The sequence below is a fragment of the Pelophylax lessonae genome, assembly GCF_965119305.1.
Source record: "Pelophylax lessonae genome assembly, chromosome: 13".
NCBI lineage: Eukaryota > Metazoa > Chordata > Amphibia > Anura > Ranidae > Pelophylax > Pelophylax lessonae.
The window spans coordinates 191,425,368-191,451,768 of NC_138780.1; the positions used below are offsets into that span (position 1 = coordinate 191,425,368).

A 26,401-nucleotide genomic window follows, 5' to 3' on the forward strand; every position below is an offset into this window, starting at 1 on the left:
CACATCAGAGGTCCTCCATCACATCAGAGGTTCTCCATCACATCAGAGGTCCTCCATCACATCAGAGGTTCTCCATCACATCAGAGGTCCTCCATCACATCAGAGGTCCTCCATCACATCAGAGGTTCTCTCATCACATCAGAGGTCCTCCATCACATCAGAGGTCCTCCATCACATCAGAGGTTCTCCATCACATCAGAGGTTCTCTCATCACATCAGAGGTCCTCCGTCACATCAGAGGTCCTCCATCACATCAGAGGTTCTCCATCACATCAGAGGTTCTCCATCTCCATCACATCAGAGGTCCTCCATCACATCACAGGTCCTCCATCACATCAGAGGTCCTCCATCACATCAGAGGTCCTCCATCACATCAGAGGTCCTCCCATCACATCAGAGGTTTTCCATCACATCAGAGATTCTCCCATCACATCAGAGGTCCTCTCCTCACATCAGAGGCCCTCCATCACATCAGAGGTCCGTCTATCAAATCAGAGGTCCACCCTATAACATCAGGGCTCCTCCCATCACATCGGAGTCTCCCATTATATCAAAGGTTCCTGATCACAGAGTCAGAGACCCCCATTGCATCGTCCTCCTATATATGGGAGCTCCCCATGTCATTAGAGCCCTTCCGAAACATCAGAGGCTCCCCTACACATTAAAGGGTTCCCTCATCACATCAGAGTCTTCTGTTACATTAAAGGTCACCCCATCACATCAAAGCCCCCCCCAGACATCTAAGGTTCCCCTGTCACAGAGGAGGCAGCCTGAATCTTTGGGCAATGTTCGGCTGGGAAACTTTGGGTCCCGACATTAATGTGGATGTTACTACCACCTACCTAAACATTGTTGCTGACCAAGTACACATCCCTTTATAGAAACAGTATTCCCTTCTCTTGTCCAATGCTGAAAAAGCTTTTGATTGGATAGATTGGAAATTAAAGGCCCAAATACTTCACAGGCTCAGTCTGGGGGACAAGATGCAGTCTGGCATCATGGCATTGTATAATAATCCTACGGCTGAGGTGAGGGTGAACCAGGCCCTATCCCAACCTTTTCGGATTTCGAATGGGACCCAACAGGGTTGTCCCTTGTTGCCATTGTTGTTTGCTTTGGTCATGGAGGCCTTCTTACGTCAGATCAGATTGAACCTAATATGTCTGGGGTTAAGGTGGGCACTATGGAAAACAAAAACTGACCTCTTTTGCGGATGATGTACAGAGGGCGCTTTCATGACCTTTCAAACTGTATGGTTAACCTTGGGAAATCTGCCCGCCTCTAAATATTTCTGCATCTGAGATACAAGCATTAGAGAATTTGTTTCCCTTTAAATGGCAGGATACCCCTCTTACTAACCTAGATATTAAGTTACCATCAGACCCAAAAGATCTCTATAAGACCAATTTGTCCCTTTATTACACACAGTCTGGCTTGAGCTGGAAACGTGGGAGAAAGTACAAACCACTTGGCTACATAGGATAAACATCCTTAAGCTTACTAACTTCTTATATCTTTTTCAGATGGTCCCCATGCACCTCCCCAGGGCCTTCTTTCCACGCCACAAATTTACTAGATTTGTTTGGCATGGGAAGTTTCCACGCCTATCGTATGACCTTATGTGTCCGTCATCCTAAGCCTAGTGGCGGTCTAGGCCTCCAAGATCTCTCTTTGTATTACCAGGCTACGTCTTTACTATGTATAGTTAATTGGAATCTGCACACCCACTGAAGGCTCTGGGTCCCTTTGGAAAAAACTATGGCTGGCCCTTTGCTACCCCATGCTTTTAGGGGGCTATCCAACTTGGTTTCTTCTCACTCCATTGCGACCCTGACTACCTGGGATGGAATAAATAGGAAACTTTCCCTAGCTCCTCTGCCCTTACCGCTTTCCCTACTAGGAGGATATCCTTGGTTTACCCCAAGGGAAGACTTGGACTTTTTTAGGTCCTAGGGAGCAGCTCAGGAAATTTGCTGCTTTCATTTTATGATGGGTACCAACCTGAAATCCCTAGTAGAACTTCGTAGGCAATAGGGTATGTCACCCTGGAATAACTGGAAACATATCCAGCTAAATAATATTTTTAAAACATTACGTGAGGGCTTAAGACCTAATGACTCCTTGACCAGATTCAAGACTATGTGCCTGGATAGAAATTACACAAACCACTTACTCTCCAAACTATACAAACTTTTTTTTTTAGAAAAGCTTACTACTACGACCCCCTATTATATCAGGGAATGGGAGAGGGAACTTGGTAGAGAACTACGCTGAACACATGAACAAATGGGAGGCTCGGTGGGAAGTTCGCTCACTGAGGAGTGCCCCATAATGCACTGCGCTCTTCAGTGCATTGATTGCTGATGATTGGCCAAAGCATGCACCTGACCTGTATGCTTTGGCCAAACACAGCACAATGTACTGTCAGATCCATGATTGGGCCAAGGCAGAGTGCCTTGGGCCAATCATGGCTCAGAGGCTAAGTCCACACCCCACACTATATAAGGCTGCTGCATACATGGCAGCTGCCCATATGGAAGAAAAATATATTTCCAATATATATAGGGGAAACATTTCAGAAATATATTGAATATGGTCAAAATTGTAGCATTTCATATATATTTCCAATATATTTGTGAAAATAAATTAAAAATGTATTTTTAAAATATATTTTAAATATATTTTTCTTCCATGTGGGTGTGTATAGTGTGTTACAATAGAGGTTAGGCAGGTAGTTAGTGGATAGTGTGTTCAGTCAGTTTAGTGCAGTCAGTGTAGTGTACAGGCATACCCCATTTTAAAAATGTATAGATATGTTGTAGCCCTGGGTCCCCTCTCTGTGCTCCCCAAGTTTGGTGTCCCTGTCGCTTATGGTTCGGGTGCAGTGCCATGCCAAAGCTGACCGAGATTTCCCATAGATGCCAATGAGCACTGAAAGCTGAAAATTGCTCTGGGCAGGAAGGGGGTGAAAGTGCCCTGTATTTAAGTGGTGTCCTCAACATGGGGAGGGTGCTTTGGGGTGACCACCAAAGCACCTTGTCCCCATGTTGAGGGGAAAAAGGGCCTCCTCCTGACAACCCTGGGCTGTGGTTGTGGGGGTCTGTGGGTGGGGGGCTTATCGGAATCTGGAAGATTGGTAGAAGATCCCGGCACCATCCATGTCAATGGGTATCAGGTACATTGTACCTGGTACCCATTCACCAAAAAAAAAAGTGTAAAAAAGGTAAAACCACAGGAAACTATTTTTGACAAATCCTTTATTAAAAGAAAAACAAAAATAGTGTCCCTCGATGTGAATCCATCTTCAATCATGACGCCTCCAGGACCCGAGGAGTAGAAAAAATTTAAAAACACTTCACCTCCTAAAAGGCTACCTGCCGTATGGCTCTTCTTCAACTTTGACAGTTCTTTTATAGGCAAGAGGCAGGGCCACCCGGCTATGTCAGCTGGTGACGTCACGTGATGCCAGAAGCTGACGTAACTGGGTGGCCCCGCCCCTTGCCTATACTGTCAAAGCTGAAGATTGGGCATACGGCGGGTAGCCTTTTAGGAGGTAATACGTTTTTCATTTATTTTCTAGTTCTGCGAGACTGCGAGTCAGGCCTTCTCGTCCAACATCAATACCTGACCTCACAAATGCACTTCTGGAAGAATGGTCAAACATTCCCATAGACACACTCCTAAACCTTGTGGACAGCCTTCCCAGAAGAGTTGAAGCTGTTATAGCTGCAAAGGGTGGGCCAACTCAATATTGAACCCTACGGACTAAGACTGGGATGCTATTAAAGGCAGGCGTCCCAATACTTTTAAAAATGTAGTGTATGTCCTGGCTCTTAATGAGGATGAATGAAATGAGATAAAATAATCAACATTACCCGGTTTCTAACGCGTTCTACAGAATGCTGACGTATAGAAGGCGAGGTTAATGGGTTTCCTGAACTGGATCTAATCCTTTTTGCAATGATCACCTTTGTTACGGAAGACTCTGAGACATTTAAAGTAGTGAGGTTAATGTATAGGAAAACCTACTTTTCTTCTAAATGTTAATGGATATAATTGGTATAGAAGCCAATATGTCATTTGATGTTTGCTTTAACAACCTTCCCAATTTGGTCTTCAGCCAAATATGCTTTGCAGCCATGACATTAATCACTTCTGGAGTGGACAAGATTTTCCCCCTTAACGACCAGGCCATTTTTTGCGATTCAGCACTGCGTTCGTTTAACTGACAATTGCGCGGTCATGCGACGCTGTACCCATATAAAATTGATGTCCTTTTTTCCCCACAAATAGAGCTTTCTGGTGGTGGTATTTGATCACCTCTGCAGTTTTTATTTTTTGCACTATAAACAAAAAAAGAGCGACAATTTTGGAAAAAAAAAACAATATTTTTCACATTCTGCTAAATAACATTCCAAAAAAAAAAAAAATTTAAAAATCAAATTTTTTCATAATTTCAGGCCAATTTATATTCTGCCACATATTTTTGGCTAAAAAAATTCCCAATAAGCGTATTTTGATTGGTTTACCCAAAAGTTATCGCGTCTACAAACTAGGGGAAAGATTTCTGTCATTTTTATTTATTTTTTTACTAGTAGTTAGCAATTTTTAGTGGGACTTCGACATTGCGGCGGACAGATCGGACCCCTAACAGACATTTTTGAGACTTTTGGGGGGACCAGTGACATTACTACAGTAATCAGTGCTAAAAATATGCACTGTTACTGTACTAATGACATTGGCAGGGAATGGGGTTAACCCAGGAGTGATAAAAGGGTTAAATGTGAGCCTAGGGGGGTGTTTTCTAACTGTGAGGGGGATGAGCTTATGAAATCAATAGAGACCTGTGATCATAAATAGGAGGATCACAGGAGCTCTGCATTGATACCAGAGAGAACAATGGTCTGCCATGTTTACAACAGAGAAAACGAAAGTTGAAAAGGATTAAAAGAGGTGCATGGAAGTCAGCCAGCCCCCAGTCTGATGTACTCACCCCCCAGTCTGCCACCAACCAAGTAGACCTGTCTCATGATATAAATAAAGAACAGGGGTTTAGTTGACACGCATTTGCAAACGCATGTGTAAGCTGCAGGGCCACTACACGGCACCCTGTTTTACCTGCAGTCCTAACACTTTCTAATTTGAGTGTCTCCACAATGGAAGCACATGGCTGCTAATGGATGGATAGGAGGCAGGTGGGAGGGAGCTTATATCTGCTCTGTGCATGCCACGAATGACCCGGCTTATATCTGCTCTGTGTATACCATGAATAACCCGGCTTATATCTGCTCTGTGTATACCACCAATGACCCAGCTTATATCTGCTCTGTGTATACCACCAATGACCCGGCTTATATCTGCTCTGTATATACCACGAATAACCCGGCATATATCTGCTCTGTGTATACCACCAATGACCTAGCTTATATTTGCTCTGTGTATACCACCAATGACCCAGCTTATATCTGCTCTGTGTATACCATGAATGACCCGGCTTATATCTGCTCTGTGTATACCACCAATGACCTGGCTTATATCTGCTCTGTGTATACCACCAATGACCTAGCTTATATCTGCTCTGTGTATACCATGAATGACCTGGCTTATATCTGCTCTGTGTATACCACCAATGACCCGGCTTATATCTGCTCTGTGTATACCACCAATGACCCGGCTTATATCTGCTCTGTGTATACCACCAATGACCCGGCTTATATCTGCTCTGTGTATACCACCAATGACCCGGCTTATATCTGCTCTGTGTATACCACAATGACCCGGCTTATATCTGCTCTGTGTATACCACCAGTGACCTAGCTTATATCTGCTCTGTGTATACCACCAATGACCCAGCTTATATCTGCTCTGTGTATACCACCAATGACCCGGCTTATATCTGCTCTGTGTATACCACAATGACCCGGCTTATATCTGCTCTGTGTATACCACCAGTGACCTGGCTTATATCTGCTCTGTGTATACCACCAATGACCCGGCTTATATCTGCTCTGTGTATACCACCAATGACCCAGCTTATATCTGCTCTGTGTATACCACCAATGACCCGGCTTATATCTGCTCTGTGTATACCATGAATGACCTGGCTTATATCTGCTCTGTGTATACCACCAATGACCCAGCTTATATCTGCTCTGTGTATACCACCAATGACCCGGCTTATATCTGCTCTGTGTATACCATGAATAACCCGGATTATATCTGCTCTGTGTATACCACAATGACCCGGCTTATATCTGCTCTGTGTATACCACCAGTGACCTGGCTTATATCTGCTCTGTGTATACCATGAATAACCCGGATTATATCTGCTCTGTGTATACCACAATGACCCGGCTTATATCTGCTCTGTGTATACCACCAATGACCCAGCTTATATCTGCTCTGTGTATACCACCAATGACCCGGCTTATATCTGCTCTGTGTATACCACCAATGACCCGGCTTATATCTGCTCTGTGTATACCACAAATGACCTGGCTTATATCTGCTCTGTGTATACCACAATGACCCGGCTTATATCTGCTCTGTGTATACCACCAGTGACCCGGCTTATATCTGCTCTGTGCATACCATGAATGACCCTTCTTATATCTGCTCTGTGTATACCACCAATGACCTGGCTTATATCTGCTCTGTGTATACCATGAATGACCTGGCTTATATCTGCTCTGTGTATACCACCAATGACCCGGCTTATATCTGCTCTGTGTATACCACCAATGACCCGGCTTATATCTGCTCTGTGTATGCCACCAATGACCTGGCTTATATCTGCTCTGTGTATACCACCAATGACCCGGCTTATATCTGCTCTGTGTATACCACCAATGACCCGGCTTATATCTGCTCTGTGTATACCACCAATGACCTGGCTTATATCTGCTCTGTGTATACCACCAATGACCTGGCTTATATCTGCTCTGTGTATACCACCAATGACCTGGCTTATATCTGCTCTGTGTATACCACCAATGACCTGGCTTATATCTGCTCTGTGTATACCACCAATGACCCGGCTTATATCTGCTCTGTATATACCACCAATGACCCGGCTTATATCTGCTGTGCGTATACCATGAATGACCGGCTTGTTTTGACCCTGTGGTTTCCTCGCTGCTGTTTTTTTACCGTTTGGATTTGGTCTATGTATATGTGACCCGGCTTGTCTTGACCAGGCTTCTGCTCCATCCTCCTGTGTTACCGGACTCACCATTAAAACTTAGCTGACTTGACCCGCTCCTGCTCAGCACCAGTCTCATTGCTGCTCTACATGCATCTGCAGTGGTGCACCACAAGTCCCAGCAAGCCTGCTCTGCCTAAAGTTCTGCTAATGGTATGTACTCTTTATTACTGAATAATCTGCACAATCAGCACATCTGACGTGCTGTCCTGTTAGCTGAACTCCTGGCCTGATGGTCCCGGAGTATAAAGAAGGTATGGGAATGGCTGATGGTTTGTGTCAGCAGTTACTGTTGATGGTTTAAGAATGGAAGAAGTTGAATGCTTCATGACTGTAGATTGGAAATATTTATTTATAATTTGCCTCAGTTTTTAGTCCCTTGGGTTAGTTTTATGATTGAGCCAATTTGTGTACTTATCTGCTCTTACTGACCTTTTATCAATGGCATATTTATCTGATCTGGGGGTCCAAACTATGGCCCGTAGACTGCACCTGGCCCACTGAAAGATGTTCTGTTGGCCTACAGAAGGGTCAGTTCTGTATTCCTAATGTGCACAGATTGAGAATTAAGGTCTCTGCTTTAATATCTAATGGAGACCCTTATGTAACGGGGGCTTTGATGTAAGGGGGACCCTGATAGAAGGAACAGGGGACTCTAATGGGGACCCTGATGTAAGTGGGGCTTTAATGTAAGGTGTAAACTCTGATGGGGACCCTAATTAAGGAACAGGGGACTCTGATGAAGACCCTGATGTAAAGAGGTGCTCTGATGTAAGGGGATATAAGAGGAATACCGTAGTGGAGGTGACTCTGATGGGGACTCTGATGTAAGGGGGGACTCTAATAGAGACCCTTAGGTAAGGGGGAGTTTGATATAAGGAACAGTGGACTCTAATGGAGACTTTGATGTAAGAGTGAGCTCTGATAGGGACCCTAATGCAAGGAACAGGAGACTCTGATGTAAGGGGGTACTCTGGGGACCCACATATAAGAGGGTTTCCAAAGTAGGAGGTGACTCTGTTGGGGACCCTGATGTAAGGGGGACTTCAATGTAAATAGGATGCTCATTGGGACCCTGACGTAAGGGGGGGACTTTAATGGAGACCGTTATGTAAGGGGGAGTTTGATATAAGGAACCGGGGACTCTGATGGAGACTCTGTTGTAAGGGGAACTTTGATGTAAGTGTAGCACTGCCCCCTAGGGAGCTGCTGAAAATTACACTTCTTGGGTTCCCCTGGGTTACCATTAGCAACTGAAAGCAGACACACAGCATTAAAAGTTCTTGGCTCAGACAATAAACAGTCCAGGAAATGTGTTTTTTTTTTTTTTTTGTATTTTATTTTAGAACTTGGATGGGAGAAGGGATGAGTGGGATACTCCAACCTGAACTATGCACAATTTCAACTTCAACTGACTGAAGAATGCGGCAAGGCCGCTGCTTCACCTACTGTCCACTGACACCCTCCTGGAGTGGTCCCAGTCCCGGGCAGACCCCCGGCAAGCTTCCTGGTACTCACGGACACTGTTTTTCCCTGGGTTGCTCTGCCTCCAACTCCCTTGTCAGCATCCACTGGATCTCCTGGCTCAGCACCACACTTCTGGTCCACAAGGCTGACCGCTTGTGACCACCTTCCTCAGCAGCAGGAGGAGAGACAGCATCACTGTTGTGCCAACCCACTGGGATATAGTCATAAAAGCCTGTGTCACTGGCTGGGTTTCCTCCACTGTCCAACAGGCTCCCCTATTGGATACAGTGGGGACACTCCCTCAGACCAGATGAATCACACATGGACCCATGCAACAGGCCTAACTACTGATCAGGCTCCCCTGTGAAGCAGGCCGAGCAAACTATACTTTTTCTAGCACCTACCTAGGATGGTGCTACATAAGGGTGAGGTCTGATAGGGACTATGATGACGTTTCTGATGTAAGGGGGTAATCTGGTGGGGACCCAGATATAGGTGGGATTCCCGAGATGGGGGAGGGGACTCTGATGGAGACCCTGATGTAAGGACTCCAATCTAAGAAGGACCCTGACATGGGGGGGGGGGGGGACTCTGAATAGTACCCTTATGTCAGGGCAGGCTCTGATGGAGACCCTTTTTTAAGGGGAACTTTGATGAAGGCCCTGATGTAAGGGGAGACTCGGATAAAAGGGGGACCCTCATGTAAGGGTGAGTTCTGATAAGGACCCTAATGTAAGAAACAGGGGACTCTGAAGACTCTGATGTAAGGGGGTACTCTGGGGACCCACATATAAGGCGGATTCCGAAGTGGGGGGTGACTCTGATGGGGACCCTTATGTAAGGGGGAGTTTGATGTAAGGAACAGGGGTCTCTGATGGAGACTCTAATGCAAGGGGAGCTTTGATGTAAGGGTGAGCTCTGATAGGGACCCTAATGTAGGGAACAGGAGACTCTGATGTAAGGGGGTAATCTGATGAGGACTCAGATATAAGTGGGATTCTGAGGTGGGGGAGGGAACTCTGATGGAGACCCTGACATAAGGGGGTACTCTGAATAGGACTCTTATGTCAGGGGAGGCTCTGATGGAGACCCTTTTTTAACCACTTAACGCAAATTGCCGTAACTCTACGTCGGCTGCAATAAGTGTTTGTACCGGGGTGATGCCTGTAGCTAGAGGCATCATTCCGGTACCATTTTTTAGAGCAAGCGGTTGGCAGTAACAACCGACGTCCGCCGGCTGGTTGGAGTCCTGATCAAAGTCGGATGCTTCGATTGGGTCTCCGATGACGTAACCCGGAGGTGGCGTCCATGGCGTCACGTCCGGGTTACTTGGCTACTAAAGGTGCTGAATTTAAAAAGTGACTGTATTCAAAAATGGAGTTTTCGGCATTTTGAATACATGGAAGTGCAGTGGAGGGGTTTGGAGTCTTTTAGACCCCCGATCCCTCCATAAAGAGTACCTGTCACTGCATATTACTGTCACAAGGGATGTTCACATTGCTTGTGACAGCAATAAAAGTGATCAGATTTTTTATTTATTTTTTAAAAACCTGTGCTAAAATTAAAAAAATAATTAATAACAAAATAAATAGGAAAAAAAAAAAAAAAATTTTAGCTGCCCTTGTCGCCGTGAGCTTGTGCATGAAAGAAAACGTATACGGAAGTTGCACCCGCAAATTAAATTGCTGTTAAAACCACACATGTGAGGTATCGCCATGATTGCCAGAGTGAGAGCAACAATTTATAAAAAAGAGCTACTCTCTAACTCTAAACTGGTAACCGTTAAAATTTTTTAAAGCTTCGCCTATGGAGATTTTTATTGACCGTAGTTTGTCGCCATTCCGCGGGTGTGCGCAATTTTAAACCGTAACATTTTGGGTATCTATTTACTTGGCGTGACATCATCTTTCACAATATACAAAAAATGGGGTAACTTTGCTGTTTAATTTTTTTTTTTTTAATGCATTTTTTCCAACAAAAGGGCGTTTGAAAGACGGTTGCGCAAATATCGCGTGACAAAAAATATTGCAATGATTGCCATTTTATTCTCCAGAGTCTTTGCTAAAATAAAATATATATATATATATATATATATATATATATATTATAATATAATGTTTGGGGGTTCTAAGTAGTTTTCTAGCAAAAAATACAGATTTTAACTTGTGAACAACATGTGTCAAAAATGGGCTCGGTCCTTAAAGCGGAGTTCCGGCCTCAAAATCGAAAAAAATCGATTTTAGGCCATCCGCTTGCTGAGGGCCACCTGAAAAAGAAATGGATACTGACGATTTTTTTTTTGGTCACTTACCTTGATATCGAAGAAAATATACTCACCTTCCTTCCACTTTCTCCCTCTGCGGCCGTGGCCCGCGCCGTCACTTCCGATTTGCGATGACTCCTGGGAGCGATGACGTTCGGCTCCTAGGAGTCAATGCGCCTACACTGGCCCCGCTCGTCACTTCCGGTTCAGGCGCGGCATTCCCTGCAAAATAGCTTCTGGGCATGCCCAGAAGCTGTGCAGGGATGCCGCGCCTGCACCAAAAGTGACGAGCGAGGCCGGTGCAGTGCATTGTGGGACTCCGACATCACCGAAGAGGACGCAGAAGAGGACGTGCTGGCTTCAGCTGCCCACACCTGAGATGGCAGCGCTGGAGAAGAACTTTTCAAGGTAAGTATTTCTTCTTACAAGTAAGTGCGACCCGGGACAGTTCAGAGGCTATCCATTATGGAATGTACTAGCCCTGACTGTCCCGGGGGTATTTTTAGCTCAAATTTACCCCCGAGGCCGAAACTCCGCTTTAACCACTTGCCGACCGCCGCAAGTACATATACTGTGGCGGTCAGCCCCTCACAGGCAAAGTGACGTACCGGTACGTCACTAGCCTGTAAGGCTCTAGGGAGCGAGCGCGCGCCGCCGGAGGCGTGCTCCCGGGCCCCCCCCCGCGCGTGTGAGCGGCGGACCCGATGTCCGCCGCTCACTCACGATCATCCGTGACAGCGGGAGAAAGGCAGGCGGCTAATGTAAACAAGCCGCCTGTCATTCTCCCCTGTGTAGGAACAGTGATCATACGGTTCTACTATGTAGGACCGTTGATCATTGTTCCTACACCTCAAGCCACAGCCAATCACAGTTAGAACCATGCCCCTAGGGACACACACAGCCCCTCCCTCTCAATTAAAGTTAACCCCTTCCCTGCCAGTGTCATTTTACAGTAACAGTGCATATGTATAGCACTGATTACTGCAGTAATGTCACTGGTAACCCCAAAAGTGTCAAAAATGTCAGTCAAGGGTCCGATCTGTCCGCCCCAATGTCGCAGTACCGCAAAAAAAATCTCAGATCGACGCCATTACGCATTAAAAAAAAAAAACAACAAAAATGATAAAAATCTTTCCCTTTGTTAGTAAACGCGATAACTTTTGCGCAAACCAATCAAAATACGCTTTTTGCGATTGTTTTTTTTTTTTTTTTACCAAACTTATGTAGCATAAAACAAATTGGCCGAAAATGTTAAAAAATTTTGATTTTTACATTTTTTTTGGGGAATTTCATATAAAAATTGTGAAAAATATTGTTATTTTTGCAAAATTGACGCTATTTTTTTGTTTATTGCGCATGATCAAAAAAATCGCACAGGTGATCAAATACCACCAAAAGAAAGCTCTGTTTGTGGGAAAAAAAGGACGTCAAATTCGTTTAGGTACAGCGTCGCACGACCGCGCAATTGTCTGTTAAAGTCACGCAGTGCCGAATCGCAAAATACCCCCTGGTCAGGAAGGGGGTAAAATATTCCGGGGCTTAAGTGGTTAAGATGAAGGCCCTGATTTAAGGGGAGACTCGGATAAAAGGGGGACCCTGATGTAATGGGTGACTTGATGGAGACCCTGATGTAAGATTGGGGCTTTGGTGGGGCCCAGTTGTAAGGAGCGACGCTGATGGGGGGATTTTTTTCACTATGTGAATATTTATACAATATATGATGTGACCCTTGTACTGAAAGGTTTGGAGACCATGCCTTGCATTAAATAAAGAGCCTGTAACATATTAGAAGTTGTACCCAGCACACACACACTGTATATAGAAGAACTTTTTAATAATAAAAGCATTTCTTCCACTATAACTGAGGGACAGAAGATGTTTCTGTCTCATTTTGGACATTTGTTATTTGTTTGCACAAGATATTTGTCTCCTTTTCGGCAGGTAGAGGTTTAATCCTGCCAGCCTCTGCGTTGGAGACATCTGTATAGTTGAGCTCGTATGCGTCCTTGCTGCTTGCCTTCACACATCTGATGAAGGAAACGCACGAGTCTTTACACTTCAATAAGTCCTTGTAGGTGTTCTCGCTTGCAAAGCAGTAGAGCATGGGGTCCGCCACGCAGTTGAAGCTGGTGAGAAGTAGCGAGAAGTGGTACACGTTGAAGATTTTTGAAGCAAAGGAGCAAGTTTTCTCAAACAAACTCCGAATGACCACCAGGATGTGGTAGGGACCAAAGCAGACCAAGAAAATCATGACTGTACTGAGGACCAGCTGTTTGATCTGAATTTTTTTCCTCATCTGCGTACCTTGGCTCTTTCGAACCACTTTAAAGATCCTACAGTAACTAAACAAGAGCAAAAAAATTGGGAAGAGGAAACCGACAAAGAACCGATAATAATTAATACTGTGCTCCCAGCTTTTGATGGGGTAATGTTCAAAACAGACTATGTGGCTGTCTGGGTCTTTGCTGACCTCCCCATGCGCAAAGAAGATGTAACTGGTCAGTAGTTCCTTCAGCCAAATGACCACGCTGATTAGAATAGCCGCTTTCATTGTTCGTAGATTGTGGAACCTGAAAGGATGTACCAGAGCGAGGTACCGGTCCATGGAGATGCAACACAAGAAGGCAATACTGATGTATATGTTCTCGTAGAGGAGAATGCCACAGATTTTGCACATTGTCTCATTATAAGTCCAGTTGTCATGTTGGAGGACATACTGAATCCAGAAGGGCAAAGAGAAGATGTAGAGAAGATCGGCCAGGGTTAGGTTGACTAAGTATATTCCCAGTTCGTTCTTGGCTTTGATCTGTTGGTAGCCATAGTACAAAGACACACAGTTTGCCGGTAGACCAATGACGAGCACGGTGATGTACACTATGGGGAACAGTGTTTGGTGTATGGTGTGGTCAATTGTGCAATAAGTGATGTTAATGTCATCTAACTCAGTTCCGTTTCCCATGTCCTTGTGGTTCCAGTGTCATATCTCTCCTCTTGACAATCCCAATGGATTATAATGCATTCTTGGGAACCTGTGAAAAGATGAAAGTTATAGTTATTTTGCTAGGATAACTTATAAATAGGAATTTAGAGGTCTGGGTTTAACCCTGCTGGACTATAGAACACTCCCGTCCCATCGTGAAAAGATTAAAGTTATAGTTATTTTGCTAGGATAACTTATAAACAGAGATGTATAGTAACTAAGTAGAACTACTTCACTACTGTACTTAAGTACCGAAAGGCGGTATCTGTACTTTCCTGGAGTAGAATTTTTTTTCTCCTACTTCCACTTTTACTTCACTACATTTTTTCGATGATTTCAATACTTCTACTCCGATATTTTTTTTTTGTGCTGCATAGTTACTCGTTACTATTCTAAAAATTACCACTGCCAGAGCAGTAGATGGCAGGTTTCATGAAGCTCAAAACATGTGTATAATGTCATGTGTACTTTTGACTTTTGATTTCTTTCTTTAATAACTTTAACTTTAATAACTCTAACTTTAATAAACTTTTGACTTCTTTCTTTAATAACTACATAACACAGTACTTGTACTTTTACTTTCAGTACTTGAGTAGCAAAATTTTAAAAAAATCTACTTGCAATACTTAAGTACAAAAAATCTTGAATACTTTAGTTCTTCTACTCAAGTCACTTTTTGATCGAGCACTTCCACTTCTACTCAAGTCACTTTTTGATCGAGCACTTGTACTTTTACTCAAGTATGGGTTTCAAGTACTTTATACAACTCTGCTTATAAATAGGAATTCAGAGGTCTGGGTTTAACTCTGCTGGACTATAGAACACTCCCCTCCCATTGTGAAAAGATGAAAGTTAGTTATTTTGCTAGAATAAATTATAAATAGGAATTCCGAGCTTGCTTGATAATATAGAACACTCCCCTCCTGTTGTGAAAAGATGAAAGTTAGTTATTTTGCTAGGATGAATTATAAATAGGAATTCAGTGGTCTGGGTTTAACTCTGCTGGACTATAGAACACCCCCCTCCCCTCATCTCCATACCATAAGGTTGAGGTATTCTATAGCCCAGCAGGGGAGAACTGGGCAAGACCTATAACACTGCATGGGATTGCAGTACAGCAGAATCTGAGTTGGCAGCTAAAACAGGAAGTTGCAAATAATTCAAATATATTGCAATCCACTTAAAGTAACTTGTAAATGTTGTCAATATAGACAGGTGCATCTCATAAAATCTGAATATCATCAAAAAGAGTAATTCAATTCAAAAAGTAAAACTCCTATATTTTATATAGATGTGTTATACAGAGTGATATATATTTCATAATTTTTATTTTGATGATTATGGCTTACAGCTAGTGACACCCCAAAATTCATTATCTCAGAAAATTCAGTGACACCCCAAAATTCAGTATCTCAGAAAATTTAGAATATTACATAAGACCAATTAAAAGGAGAGAAAAAAAAAGGATTTTAATAGAGAAATGTTGGCTTACTGAAAAGGATGTCCATGTACATTATAGTATGCACTCAATACTTGGTCAGGGCTCCTTTTGCACTCACCGTCATTGGGAGTGATAGACAGATACTTAATGGAAACTGAGAATATGGTTTGGATTGCTTCAAATGGGGTCTGTATTTACACTTATGCTTATGTGTATTGTACATCAATGGCAGAGACAGGCTCTCCCTATTGTTTGTGTATTGAGATGTGATGTGGATTCTTTTAAGCCTGTCTGCCCCATTGTTTAATGTTAATGAACTCGCATATTGTTTCTGTCCAGATGGCTAGATAATTAGTTCAGGTTAATTCTATTCCTGTATTCAATTTCATCTGCATATGATAATGTAATCAGGGAACCCCTGACCTGTGTGTGGTGATCTGATCAGGGGGGGGGGGGGGGTCCATGCTGTATATAAATTCTGTGTGACTGTTCAATAAACAGAAGGTTCTAGTACAAGCTAAGTTGTCATCTAGCTTTGTATGGGGCAGCTGGAAAATCTGATATCTATGTTCACGACTGGGAGGAAGCCATATACTGACGGAAGTCCACAAGTACAGTGTGGGTTCCATTACATGCACCAACACCAGCAGATGACATCAAGGCCGTCTTTACCGCAGGGCAAAAGGGGCAGCTGCCCAGGGCCCTGTCAATCTTTAGGGACCCAAAGCAGAGCTGCCCCTTAAGCCGCAAATCGGGAGCCCCATCGGCGCTGTAAATCTACCGGTCTGTCGCCTGACTTGCGTCTAGACAGTCACAGTCTACTGCACACTTTCTGCGCACAGAAGCCGGCATCCGGCCGGGCCTGGCATCGGCACACTGTGCTGAATATTTGCTCTAGTGAGGAGAGAGGAGTGGGCGGAGCCTTGAGATCCACTGACGCTCTGACCCCGCCCCTTGCCGTGAATGGAGTGTACTACATGGCGGGGGGCCTCAGGGTAGGACTGCACAGTGGAGCCGATAGCAGAGTGCTCCTGTCACTGTGAGGCAGCCACTGATCAGCGCTGAGCTGGCCAGGACCATGTGGCTTACCTGTAGTTCCTGCACTGGCAAGCTTGCTGCGTTTTTTAGGTATGTGGGCCATGCATTTAAAAACACAGTGCATTTGCGTTAACTGTGTCATGCAAATGCACTGTGTTTTTAAATGCATGCCCCACATACCTAAAAAAACGCAGCAAGCTTGCCAGTGCAGGAACTACAGGTAAGTCGCAGGATGGATTTCAAGGCCACTGAAATTTTAAAATGCTGCATGCACCTTTTTTTTTCTACGGGAAGCGCAGGCATAGCAGCCCATTCAAATGAATAGGATGCTGTGCCCTTCTAAAATGTGGGAACTAATATTTTGCCAGGCATCATCTGTAAAGTTTTTACTTTGAAAATTATAATATATACCAATTCAAAAACAAATTTTGGCAGCTCAAGCGAACCACACACAGAGTGCTTGTGCAAGGAAGGATGCCTCTGACTGTACGTGTGTGGGCATGCATGCCCTCAGAATTACCTGGTATTATGCATTTTAAAAATGTGTTACCATCATTGAGAATGTAAACCAACTTTTTGTATGGGGGGCTGTGGGGCAAACCTGAAGTGCCCCAGGCCCCCCCCCCCCCAAGGTCTAAATTTGGCCCTTATCATAATACTAATATTAATAAGTCCTGTCACCCTCCCTACATTTGGAATTTGTTTCCTCCCCCCCCCAGTAGGCGCCTCTTCATATTCAAGTTTGCATGAAAACTCCCCTTTTAAGCCATCTGATAACCTCCAGCACATTCCAAAAGATGAAGTCCACACCTTTCCTAATAGCTTTAGAAAGGGAAAAAAATAAGCTTTTTTTTTTGTTATTTTCCGTGAGGATGGTAAACCAATGTTTTCACTCTTCTAAAGCAGTGGTCTCTAAACTGTGGCCCAGGGGCCAGATGTGGCCCTTTGCTTGCCTTTATCTGGCGCTCGGGGTACTTCTCCATCAACTGACACCAATGATGGGGGACACCATTCCTCCCACTGACACCATCACTGGCACTATTCTTCCTATTGATTCCAACAATAGGGCCTTCTTCCTCCCATTATAACCAGTGATGGGGCATTGCTTATGCCTACTGATGCCGAGATATTTTTGGTGAGATATTCCTAATAGGAACACGTCTAAAGGGATGCAGGCCCAGCAGATTTTCTCATTAGAGCCCTGCAACTGCAACAACTGATGGATAATTATGAAACTACTCCCATTTGACCCACTCAGCACAGAGGAACAAACGGGTATTTCTTCAGAATAGCAAAAGGTAGAAATCTACAACAAAGTTTGGTAGAATCCCTGCAATGTACAGAGATCACCCCGAGGGGAATGTTTTTTTTTTTTTATTTTCTCAACAAAAGTGGAGTTATGCTTTAACCACTTAAGCCCCGGAGGATTTGGCTGCTAAACGACCAGGGGGTATTTTGCGATTCGGCACTGCGTGAATTTAACGGACAATTGCGCGGTCGTGCGATGCTGTACCTAAACGAATTTGGCGTCCTTTTTTTCCCACAAACAGAGCTTTCTTTTGACGGTATTTGATCACCTGTGCGATTTTTTGATCATGCGCTATAAACAAAAAAATAGCGTAAATTTTGCAAAAATAGCAATATTTTTCACATTTTTTTTATATGAAATTCCCCCCGAAAAAAATGTAAAAATCAAAATTTTTTAACATTTTCGGCCAATTTGTTTTATGCTACCTATGTTTGGTAAAAAAAATTGCAAAAAGCGTATTTTGATTGGTTTGCGCAAAAGTTATCGCGTTTACTAACAAAGGGAAAGATTTTTGTTGTTTTTTTTTTTTTAACGCGTAATGGCGGCGATCTGCAATTTTTTTTTGCGGTACTGCGACATTGCGGCGGACAGGTCGGACCCTTGACTGACATTTTTGACACTTTTGGGGTTACCAGTGACATTTCTATAGTAATCAGTGCTATATATATGCACTGTTACTGTAAAAATACACTGGTAGTGAAGGGGTTAACTTTATTTGGAAGAGAGGGGCTATGTGTGTCCCTAGGGGCGTGCTTTCTACTGTGATTGGCTGTGGCTTCAGCTGTATGAACGGTGATCAACGGTTCTACATAGTAGAACCGTATGATCATCTCTCATACACAGAGGAGAATGACAGGCAGCTTGTTTACACAAGCCGCCTGACTTTCTCCCTCTCCCCCGTCGATCGCAGAGTGAGCGACGGACATCGGGTCCGCCGGTCACACGCGCGGGGGGGGCCCGTGACCACGCGGGAGCGGGAGCGCGCCTCCGGGGGCGCGCGCTCGCTCCCTAGACCCTCACAAGCAAGCGACGTAGACCTACGTCAGTTTGCCTGTGAGGGGCTGACCGCCGACGTAGATAGTCGTGCGGCGGTCGGCAAGTGGTTAAGACAAAGAAACAAAAAAGGAGGACATGGTCCAAGCAATGGCTGCACGACTGATAGAAGTACTCCCATCTCCTTCAGGGTTATTTTCCTGTTTCCGATCATGCGTGGTCGTTGTCAAAAACAAAATCGTTGTTTTTGACAACGATTAGGGATGGAGGTGTGTGCTTGCGGTTGGCCTCCTATGCAGGCGGTATGCCTCCATTTTACAATTAACTGTTTGGCATTACTGGCCTTTTTGCCCCCATGCTATGGTTATTCTTTGGATAGGAGCCCAGACAGGGTTTCTATATTCGTTCACGGTTCTCCTATTGGGCTGCCATCTGTTTCCGGGAGCTGCGATGCACTCCGGGAGCCTCTCCCCCCCCCCCCCCCCCATTGCCCCTGGTTGGACACGGATTCCCCGTTGTGCGTCGGTGCCACGTATCTGTGCCCCACGGGTGACATCATCGACGCCATCACGTTCGACACGTGTTTTTCAATCTCGCGCCCAAACATAAGGGGAACTCGTGGAGCCATCATCCTGGACGACTCGTCACCTGGGATGTGGAGGTCCCCTTCCCCTATTGAGCGTGGACGTGACGCTGGGAGCCCTACCATGACCAGTCTGGGTACCTTTTACAGGACATTCCTCCTTCTTTTACTACTTTCTTTTTCATTTCTTGCTTTTCTGCCTTTCTGTTTTTTGGGACACTTTTTTTATGGTTATCAGCTGTGACTTTTACTTGGTGATTATTGGGATATATTCACACATTCACTGCTATTTTTTCTATGGATTATTACTTCTTCTGGCACTTTTTATCTTTACCACACTATTGGTGTATTATTCTATATATATCATCATTTCCTTGATATGGTCTCCTTTTTATGGCTTCTATGGTTTTATATTTTCACTGCAAGCACCAGTGAATGCACTTATATTATTTTCTGTATTTACCCATATAGAAATCTTTGGAGACTGCTATCTGTGACACCATCTACTATTCACCAACTTTTGCCACTTTATGCCTTTTTTGAGTGCCCTCTTGATGTGCCCTGTTTGACGCTGACTGGACTCCCACAGCTTCCGGCACAGATGTTCTGCCTGTGGGACCATTGTCCGCGATGTTTTTATTTAATTGGATGCTGATTCTACTGACGAGTTTTATTTAGGATTGCACTTTCTCCTGATGAAGTGGAATTGTCCATGAAACGCGTCGACGTCGAGCTTACCATCGATGCATCTTTTACTACAATATATACTTGGATCCCTATATGCTAATTATAAGCGACTGTTGTTCCAATGTACATTTTATCAGTTGAGTAACATTTGGTATTTATCATGTCTTTTACTGTACTATTGACTCAAGTACCATATTTATGTACCATGCAATTCTTGTAATGTTATTTAAGATGACATTCATTATTAAATTGTCTCTTCTTTGTATCAGTGATTTTACCATTCTATTTGCCAACCGCTCTCTCACACACTTCACACAAAGTCCAATTCCCCCCCCCGGTCCCGTTTTTTTCCTGTTAGATACACTAGGCCAGTGATCCCCAAGCCCCGGGCCGCAGACCGGTACCGGTCCGTGGATCAAATGGTACCGGTCCGTCCAAAGAACATTACATTATTTCCATTTTAGATGAAAACATTTTTTCAGAAAAGGGTGGACCCGGGGTGCAGAGCAGTGCGCCCTGAGCCCACCCATTTGTGTGACAATAGCGAATTAATATTCGCTATTGGCACACGGATCCTCCTCCTGGCCAATCAGAAAGAGGGTCTGAAACCCGTTTCCTGATTGGCCGAAAGGCGAACCCATGCCATTGGCCAAGGAGGAGGAGGAGGAGTCAGGACTTGAGGAGACCCGGGGAGACTGAGAAGCCGCCACTGCAAATCAGGTAAGTGCACTGGTCACTGTGCATTGATTGGGGGCACGCTGTGGCACTCTGCATTGATTGGGGGCACGCTGTGGCACTCTGCATTGATTGGGGGCACGCTGTGGCACTCTGCATTGATTGGGGGCACGCTGTGGCACTCTGCATTGATTGGGGGCACACTGTGGCACTCTGCATTGATTGGGGGCACGCTATGGCACTCTGCATTTATGGGGGCACGCTGTGGCACTCTGCATTGATTGGGGGCACACTGGTCACTCTGCATTGACGCCCCCCCCCCTCAACGGGCCACGGAAAAATTATCAAACGTTGACTGGTTAGCGGTGATAAAAAGGTTGGGGAGCACTGCACTAGGCAATCGGTTGTTTGTACTATATTAATATTATGTTATGATTTTATTATATTGCCCTACTTACCAAGCCGATTGCCCTATGTACCCTCCATTATCATTTTTTTATTCCCTTCCCCTTGTATTTACATGCCCTAATCATGTCTGTGAATGTCAGAGTTTTACAATGCCTCATGGGATGTGTAGTTCAGCAACAACTGGAGGGCCATAGTTTGAGGATCCCTGCTCTAGGGTGTTTGCTTTCAGAAAATATTTAATGTCGGGGGGTTTTATGTAATCTTCAGGCCTAAAATTATTTTTTTTTTTTTTTTTTAAACGTGTGCAAAAAAAAAAAAAAAAAATGCAAAAATGGCTCTGGCAGTGAAAGGGTTAATGATACTCACAACAAGATGACATGAAACGGCCAACGAAAGTTGGGGGGGTGCAACTATCTCCCCCCCCCCCCCAGTGCTGTGTATACTCAGGAAGGAGGAGGGCTCATAATATTACAATCACCACAATTTGTTTAGACAATATACAAAAATTGGCCAGGAGGAAAATAGCAGTGCTTGGAATTTTGTTTCTTCTCCCAGCAGGCGCTCCTTCATACTCAGGTTTAGATGTAAGTCCCCCCCCCCCATCACATTCCAGCAGATGGGGAAATCCTCAACTTTCCCAACTGCCTTAGAAAGGAAACCAATTGTTTCTGCCATAAGTAACATTTTTCTGGGGAGGTAATAAATGTTCCCCCCCATTATAAAAGGTACATGGTGTGCCACTATATCATGAAAATTGCTGTTTTAGCAATATGTTCATTTACAGGAGAAGGAAAAAGTATGTGAACCCCCCTTGGAATTAACTGGTTTTCTGCAGCAATTCACTATAAAATCTATTGTGATTCAGAGAAGAATCGGATCAAACGCAACGTGCTTAACCACTTTTGGACCAGGAGCTGCTATGCTTGAGCTGCCCACTTTCCCCATCACCACTAAATTAAGGGGCTTTTGTTCATTTATCACCAGTGTAGGGGGGGGGGGGGACTACACTGACCACCAATGTAATGGGTTGTCCCAATCCCTTCCCGACCACCAATTCAAGAGGCTCTTCTTCACTGACCACAAGTGTAAGGGGGCACTACACTGACCTCCAATATAATGGGGCCTATCTCCCACTGAATAGTAGATTAAGGTGGCCCTTCTTCCACTGATCACCAATTTTAAGAAGTCTTTTCCCCATCACCACTAAACTAAGGGGCTTTTGTTCATTTATCACCAGTGTAAGGAAGAACTACACTGGCCACCAATGTATTGGGGCATATGTCCCACTAAATAATAGATTAAAGAGGCCCCTTTTCCACTGACAACCAATATAATGGGCTCTTTCCCCACTGTCCAACAATTTGAGGGGTTCTTCTTCGTTGAACACCAGTGTAATAGGGGACATTTCACTAAATGTGACAGTCACAGAACTCTACAATTTTCACGGTCTTTTCTTGATTTATTATTATTTTCTTTATTATTACTGAAAATAATTATTTTTTTTCCTATATTCCCAACTTGCTGTTCACACTAATGTACAGTGTAGACCTAATAATAATTAGCAGAGGTTTCTGAAGCCTGGAACATTTTTTAAGGGTTCTTCCATGTTCGAGGCTGAGAGATGCTGTTTTTAATCGAGCAGTAAATTTTTAGGTCTAGCCGCATCTGTCATCTTTCGATGAGGATTAATAGATTACTAGTTCAGACAATGAGCTGACGCAGTCACAGTACTTTCTGCCAGGCAGTCCATTTAATCTGCATTTCTGGCCCCAACACACATGTTTTTTCCAATGAAAATAGTTTCCGTATATGAAGAGGTCCAGTCATATTACAGACCAGCTGAGTCAGAGAGCCGAGGGAGGTAAATGTACATCTCCTCCATCCACAGAGATCTTAAAACCGGAGTGATGGCAAGAGCAGAATTGGGTGAAGTAGGGGTGCCTAAGACTGATCAAAAGTGATACACAATATGGCCAAAGCTTAGTTCAGGCGTTTCCACTGAATGTTACTACAGCATGAAAGGGCATTTTAAAAGTCTGAGGATCAGAAAAAAATTTTTTTTGCTCTACATAAAGATGGCCTAGGCTATAATAAGATTGCCAAGACCCTGAAACTGAGCTGCAGCATGGTGGCCAAGACCATACAGCAGTTTAACAGAAAAGGTTCCACTCAGAACAGGCCTTGCCATGGTCAACCAAAGAAGCTGAGTGCACGTGCTCAGCGTCCTATCCAGAGGTTGTCTTTGGCAAATAGACGTATGAGTGCTGCCAGCATTGCTGCAGAGGTTGAAGGGGTGGGGGGTCAGCCTGTCCGTGCTCAGACCATACGCTGCACACTGCATAAAATTGGTCTGCATGGCTGTAGTCCCAGAAGTACTGTTGGACTACCCAAGTCCTTTAGGGCAGCAAGACCGGAGCCATCCGAGACGCCATTTGTAAAGTCCCGTGGAAAGAGCAATCGAGGAGCCTTGGTATCTGAGCGCAGGAGAAAGGTGGTTCGTTCACCTTATTATTTTTTTTTGGAGCAGTCCCAGAAGGAAGCCTCTTCTAAAGATGATGCACAAGAAAGCCTGCAACCAGTTTGCTGAAGACAAGCAGACTAAGGACATGGATTACTGGAACCATGTCCTGTGGTCTGATGAGACCAAGATAAACTTATTTGGTTCAGATGGTGTTAGGCGTGTGTGGTGGCAACCAGGTGAGGAGTACAAAGACAAGTGTGTCTCGCCTACAGTCAAGTATCGTGGTGGTGGGAGTGTCATGGTCTGGGGCTGCATGAGTGCTGCCGGACTGGGGAGCTACAGTTCATTGAGGGAACCATGAATGCCAACATGTACTGTGACATACTGAAGCAGAGCATGATCCCCTCCCTTCAGAGACTGGGCCGCAGGGCAGTATTCCAACATGATAACGACCCCAAACACACCTCCAAGACTAACATTGCCTTGCTAAAGAAGCTGAGGGTAAAGGTGATGGACTGGCCAAGCATGTCTCCAGACCTAAACCCTATTGAGCATCTGTGGGGCATCCTCAAACAGAAGGTGGAGGAGCGCAAGGTCTCTAACATCCACCAGCTCTGTGATGTCATCATGGAGGAGGGGAAGAGGACTCCAGTGCCAACCTGTGAAGCTCTGGTGATCTCCATGCCCAAGAGGGTTAAGGCAGTGCTGGAAAATAATGGTGGCCACACAAAATATTGACACTTTGGGCCTAATTTGGACATTTTGACAGAAGGGTGAACTCACTTTTGTTGTCAGTGGTTTAGACATTAATGGCTGTGTGTTGAGTTATTTTGAGGGGACAGCAAATTTACACTGTTATACAAGCTGTACACTCACTACTTTACATTGTAGCAAAGTGTCATTTCTTCAGTGTTGTCACATGAAAATATATAATAAAATATTTACAAAAAATGTGAGGGGTGTACTCACTTTTGTGAGATACTGTATATTAAAAATTGCATTAATTTTAGCTAGGACCTGGAGGTCATCCACGATCCCCTTGGTGAAAACGAACCGGTCGGAGATCATGGTCATAAAACGGCTCTCCGCAATCTTACTTGACAAACGAGCCATATTTGACAAAATCTGGGAACCATGGATTCAATACTTGTCTCATCCTTTGTGACGCATTAGTGACCACACAGGTTTCATTTTGCGGAATGCACTTTCTTTCTCACCTTACTCTTTTCCCCTTCTTTCTTCTGGTTAACTCTTTTCCTTTATTTTCCCTGAACTACCAGGGAGATAGAGAACAGGAGATGTCAAGTAGTGAATGAGGTATTGCAGGGGAGAATATAATACCCTGACTGTTGTTCCAAATTATTGACTAGACCGCCATTGTTTTCATAAGGAATGGGAATGAGGATATCGACCCCCATGGCCACGTTGGCATGGTTTTCCCCTCCCCCTCATACTGTTTTTGAGGGGGCAATGGGGAACCCAAAATATATCTGTTCTTTTGTTTATATGATGGTTATTGCATAGCGAATTTTAATGTGGCTTGTTAAGATGTCCCTAAATGTCCCCATACATGTGTAATGCTATCACTCACCCACAGGTTGTTTAGTGAGCTTTTGATGTTCTGTAATTAACCACTTTACCACCGGAGGATTTTGCTGTCTTACGTCCAGGCCACTTTTTGCAACTTGGCACTGTGCGACTTTAACTGACAATTGCGCGGTCATGCAACGGCGTACCCAAACAAAATTTACGTCCTTTTTTTCCCACAAACAGAGCTTTCTTTTAGTGGTATTTGATCACCTCTGCGCTTTTCATTTTTTGCGATATTAATAAAAAAAAAGCGAAAATTTTGAAAAAATAACAATATTTTTCTACTTTGACAGTTAAAAAATATCCAATATATTCAATTTTTGTCATATATTTAGGCCAAAATGTATTTAGCTACATGTCTTTGACAAAAAAATTCTCAATGAGCATATTTTTAACCGCTTTAAGACCAGAAGATTTTACCCCCTTCCTGACCAGGCCATATTTTGCGATTCGGCACTGTGTTAATTTAACGGACAATTGCGCGGTCATGCAACGCTGTACCTAAATTAAATTTATGTTCTTTCTTTCCCCACAAATAGAGCTTTCTTTTGGTGGTATTTGATCACCTCTGCGCTTTTCATTTTTTGCGATATTAATTTAAAAAAAAGCGAAAATTTTGAAAAAATAACAATATTTTTCTACTTTGACAGTTAAAAAATATCCAATATATTCAATTTTTGTCATATATTTAGGCCAAAATGTATTTAGCTACATGTCTTTGACAAAAAAATTCTCAATGAGCGTATTTTTAACCATTTTAAGACCAGAAGATTTTACCCCCTTCCTGACCAGGCCATGGTTTGCGATTCGGCACTGCGTTAATTTAACGGACAATTGCGCGGTCGTGCAACGCTGTACCCGAATTAAATTTATGTCCTTTTTTTCCCCCCACAAATAGAGCTTTCTTTTGGTGGTATTTGATCACCTGTGCGATTTTTACTTTTTGCGCTATAAACAAAAAAAGAGCGACAATTTTGAGAAAATAATATTTTTCACAAAAAAAAAAACGTAAAAATAAAACTTTTTTTAACATTTTAGGCCAATTTGTTTTCTGCTACATATTTTTGGTAAAAAAATTGCAATAAGCGGATTTTGATTGGTTTGCGCAAAAGTTATCGCAGCTTCTAACTACGGGAAATTTATGTCATTTTTATTGTTTTTTTTTTTAACTAGTAATGGCGGTGATCTGCAATTTTTTTTTTTTTTTGCGGGACTGCAACATTGCGGCGGACAGATCGGACCCCTAACTGACATTTTTGACACTTTTGGGGGTACCAGTGACATTACTACAGTAATCAGTGCTAA

General features: G+C 43.8%; 1 protein-coding gene across 1 annotated transcript; it reads right to left on the reverse strand.

Moving 5' to 3' along the window:
* Positions 1–12,786: 12,786 nt before the first annotated feature.
* GPR68 (G protein-coupled receptor 68) lies at positions 12,787–13,972 on the reverse strand (the record flags this gene model as incomplete). Its single annotated transcript, XM_082242906.1, has 1 exon — positions 12,787–13,972. The coding sequence occupies exon 1, from the start codon at positions 13,888–13,890 to the stop codon at positions 12,787–12,789; it is 1,104 nt and encodes a 367-aa protein (XP_082099032.1). The 5' UTR covers positions 13,891–13,972.
* Positions 13,973–26,401: the final 12,429 nt, after the last annotated feature.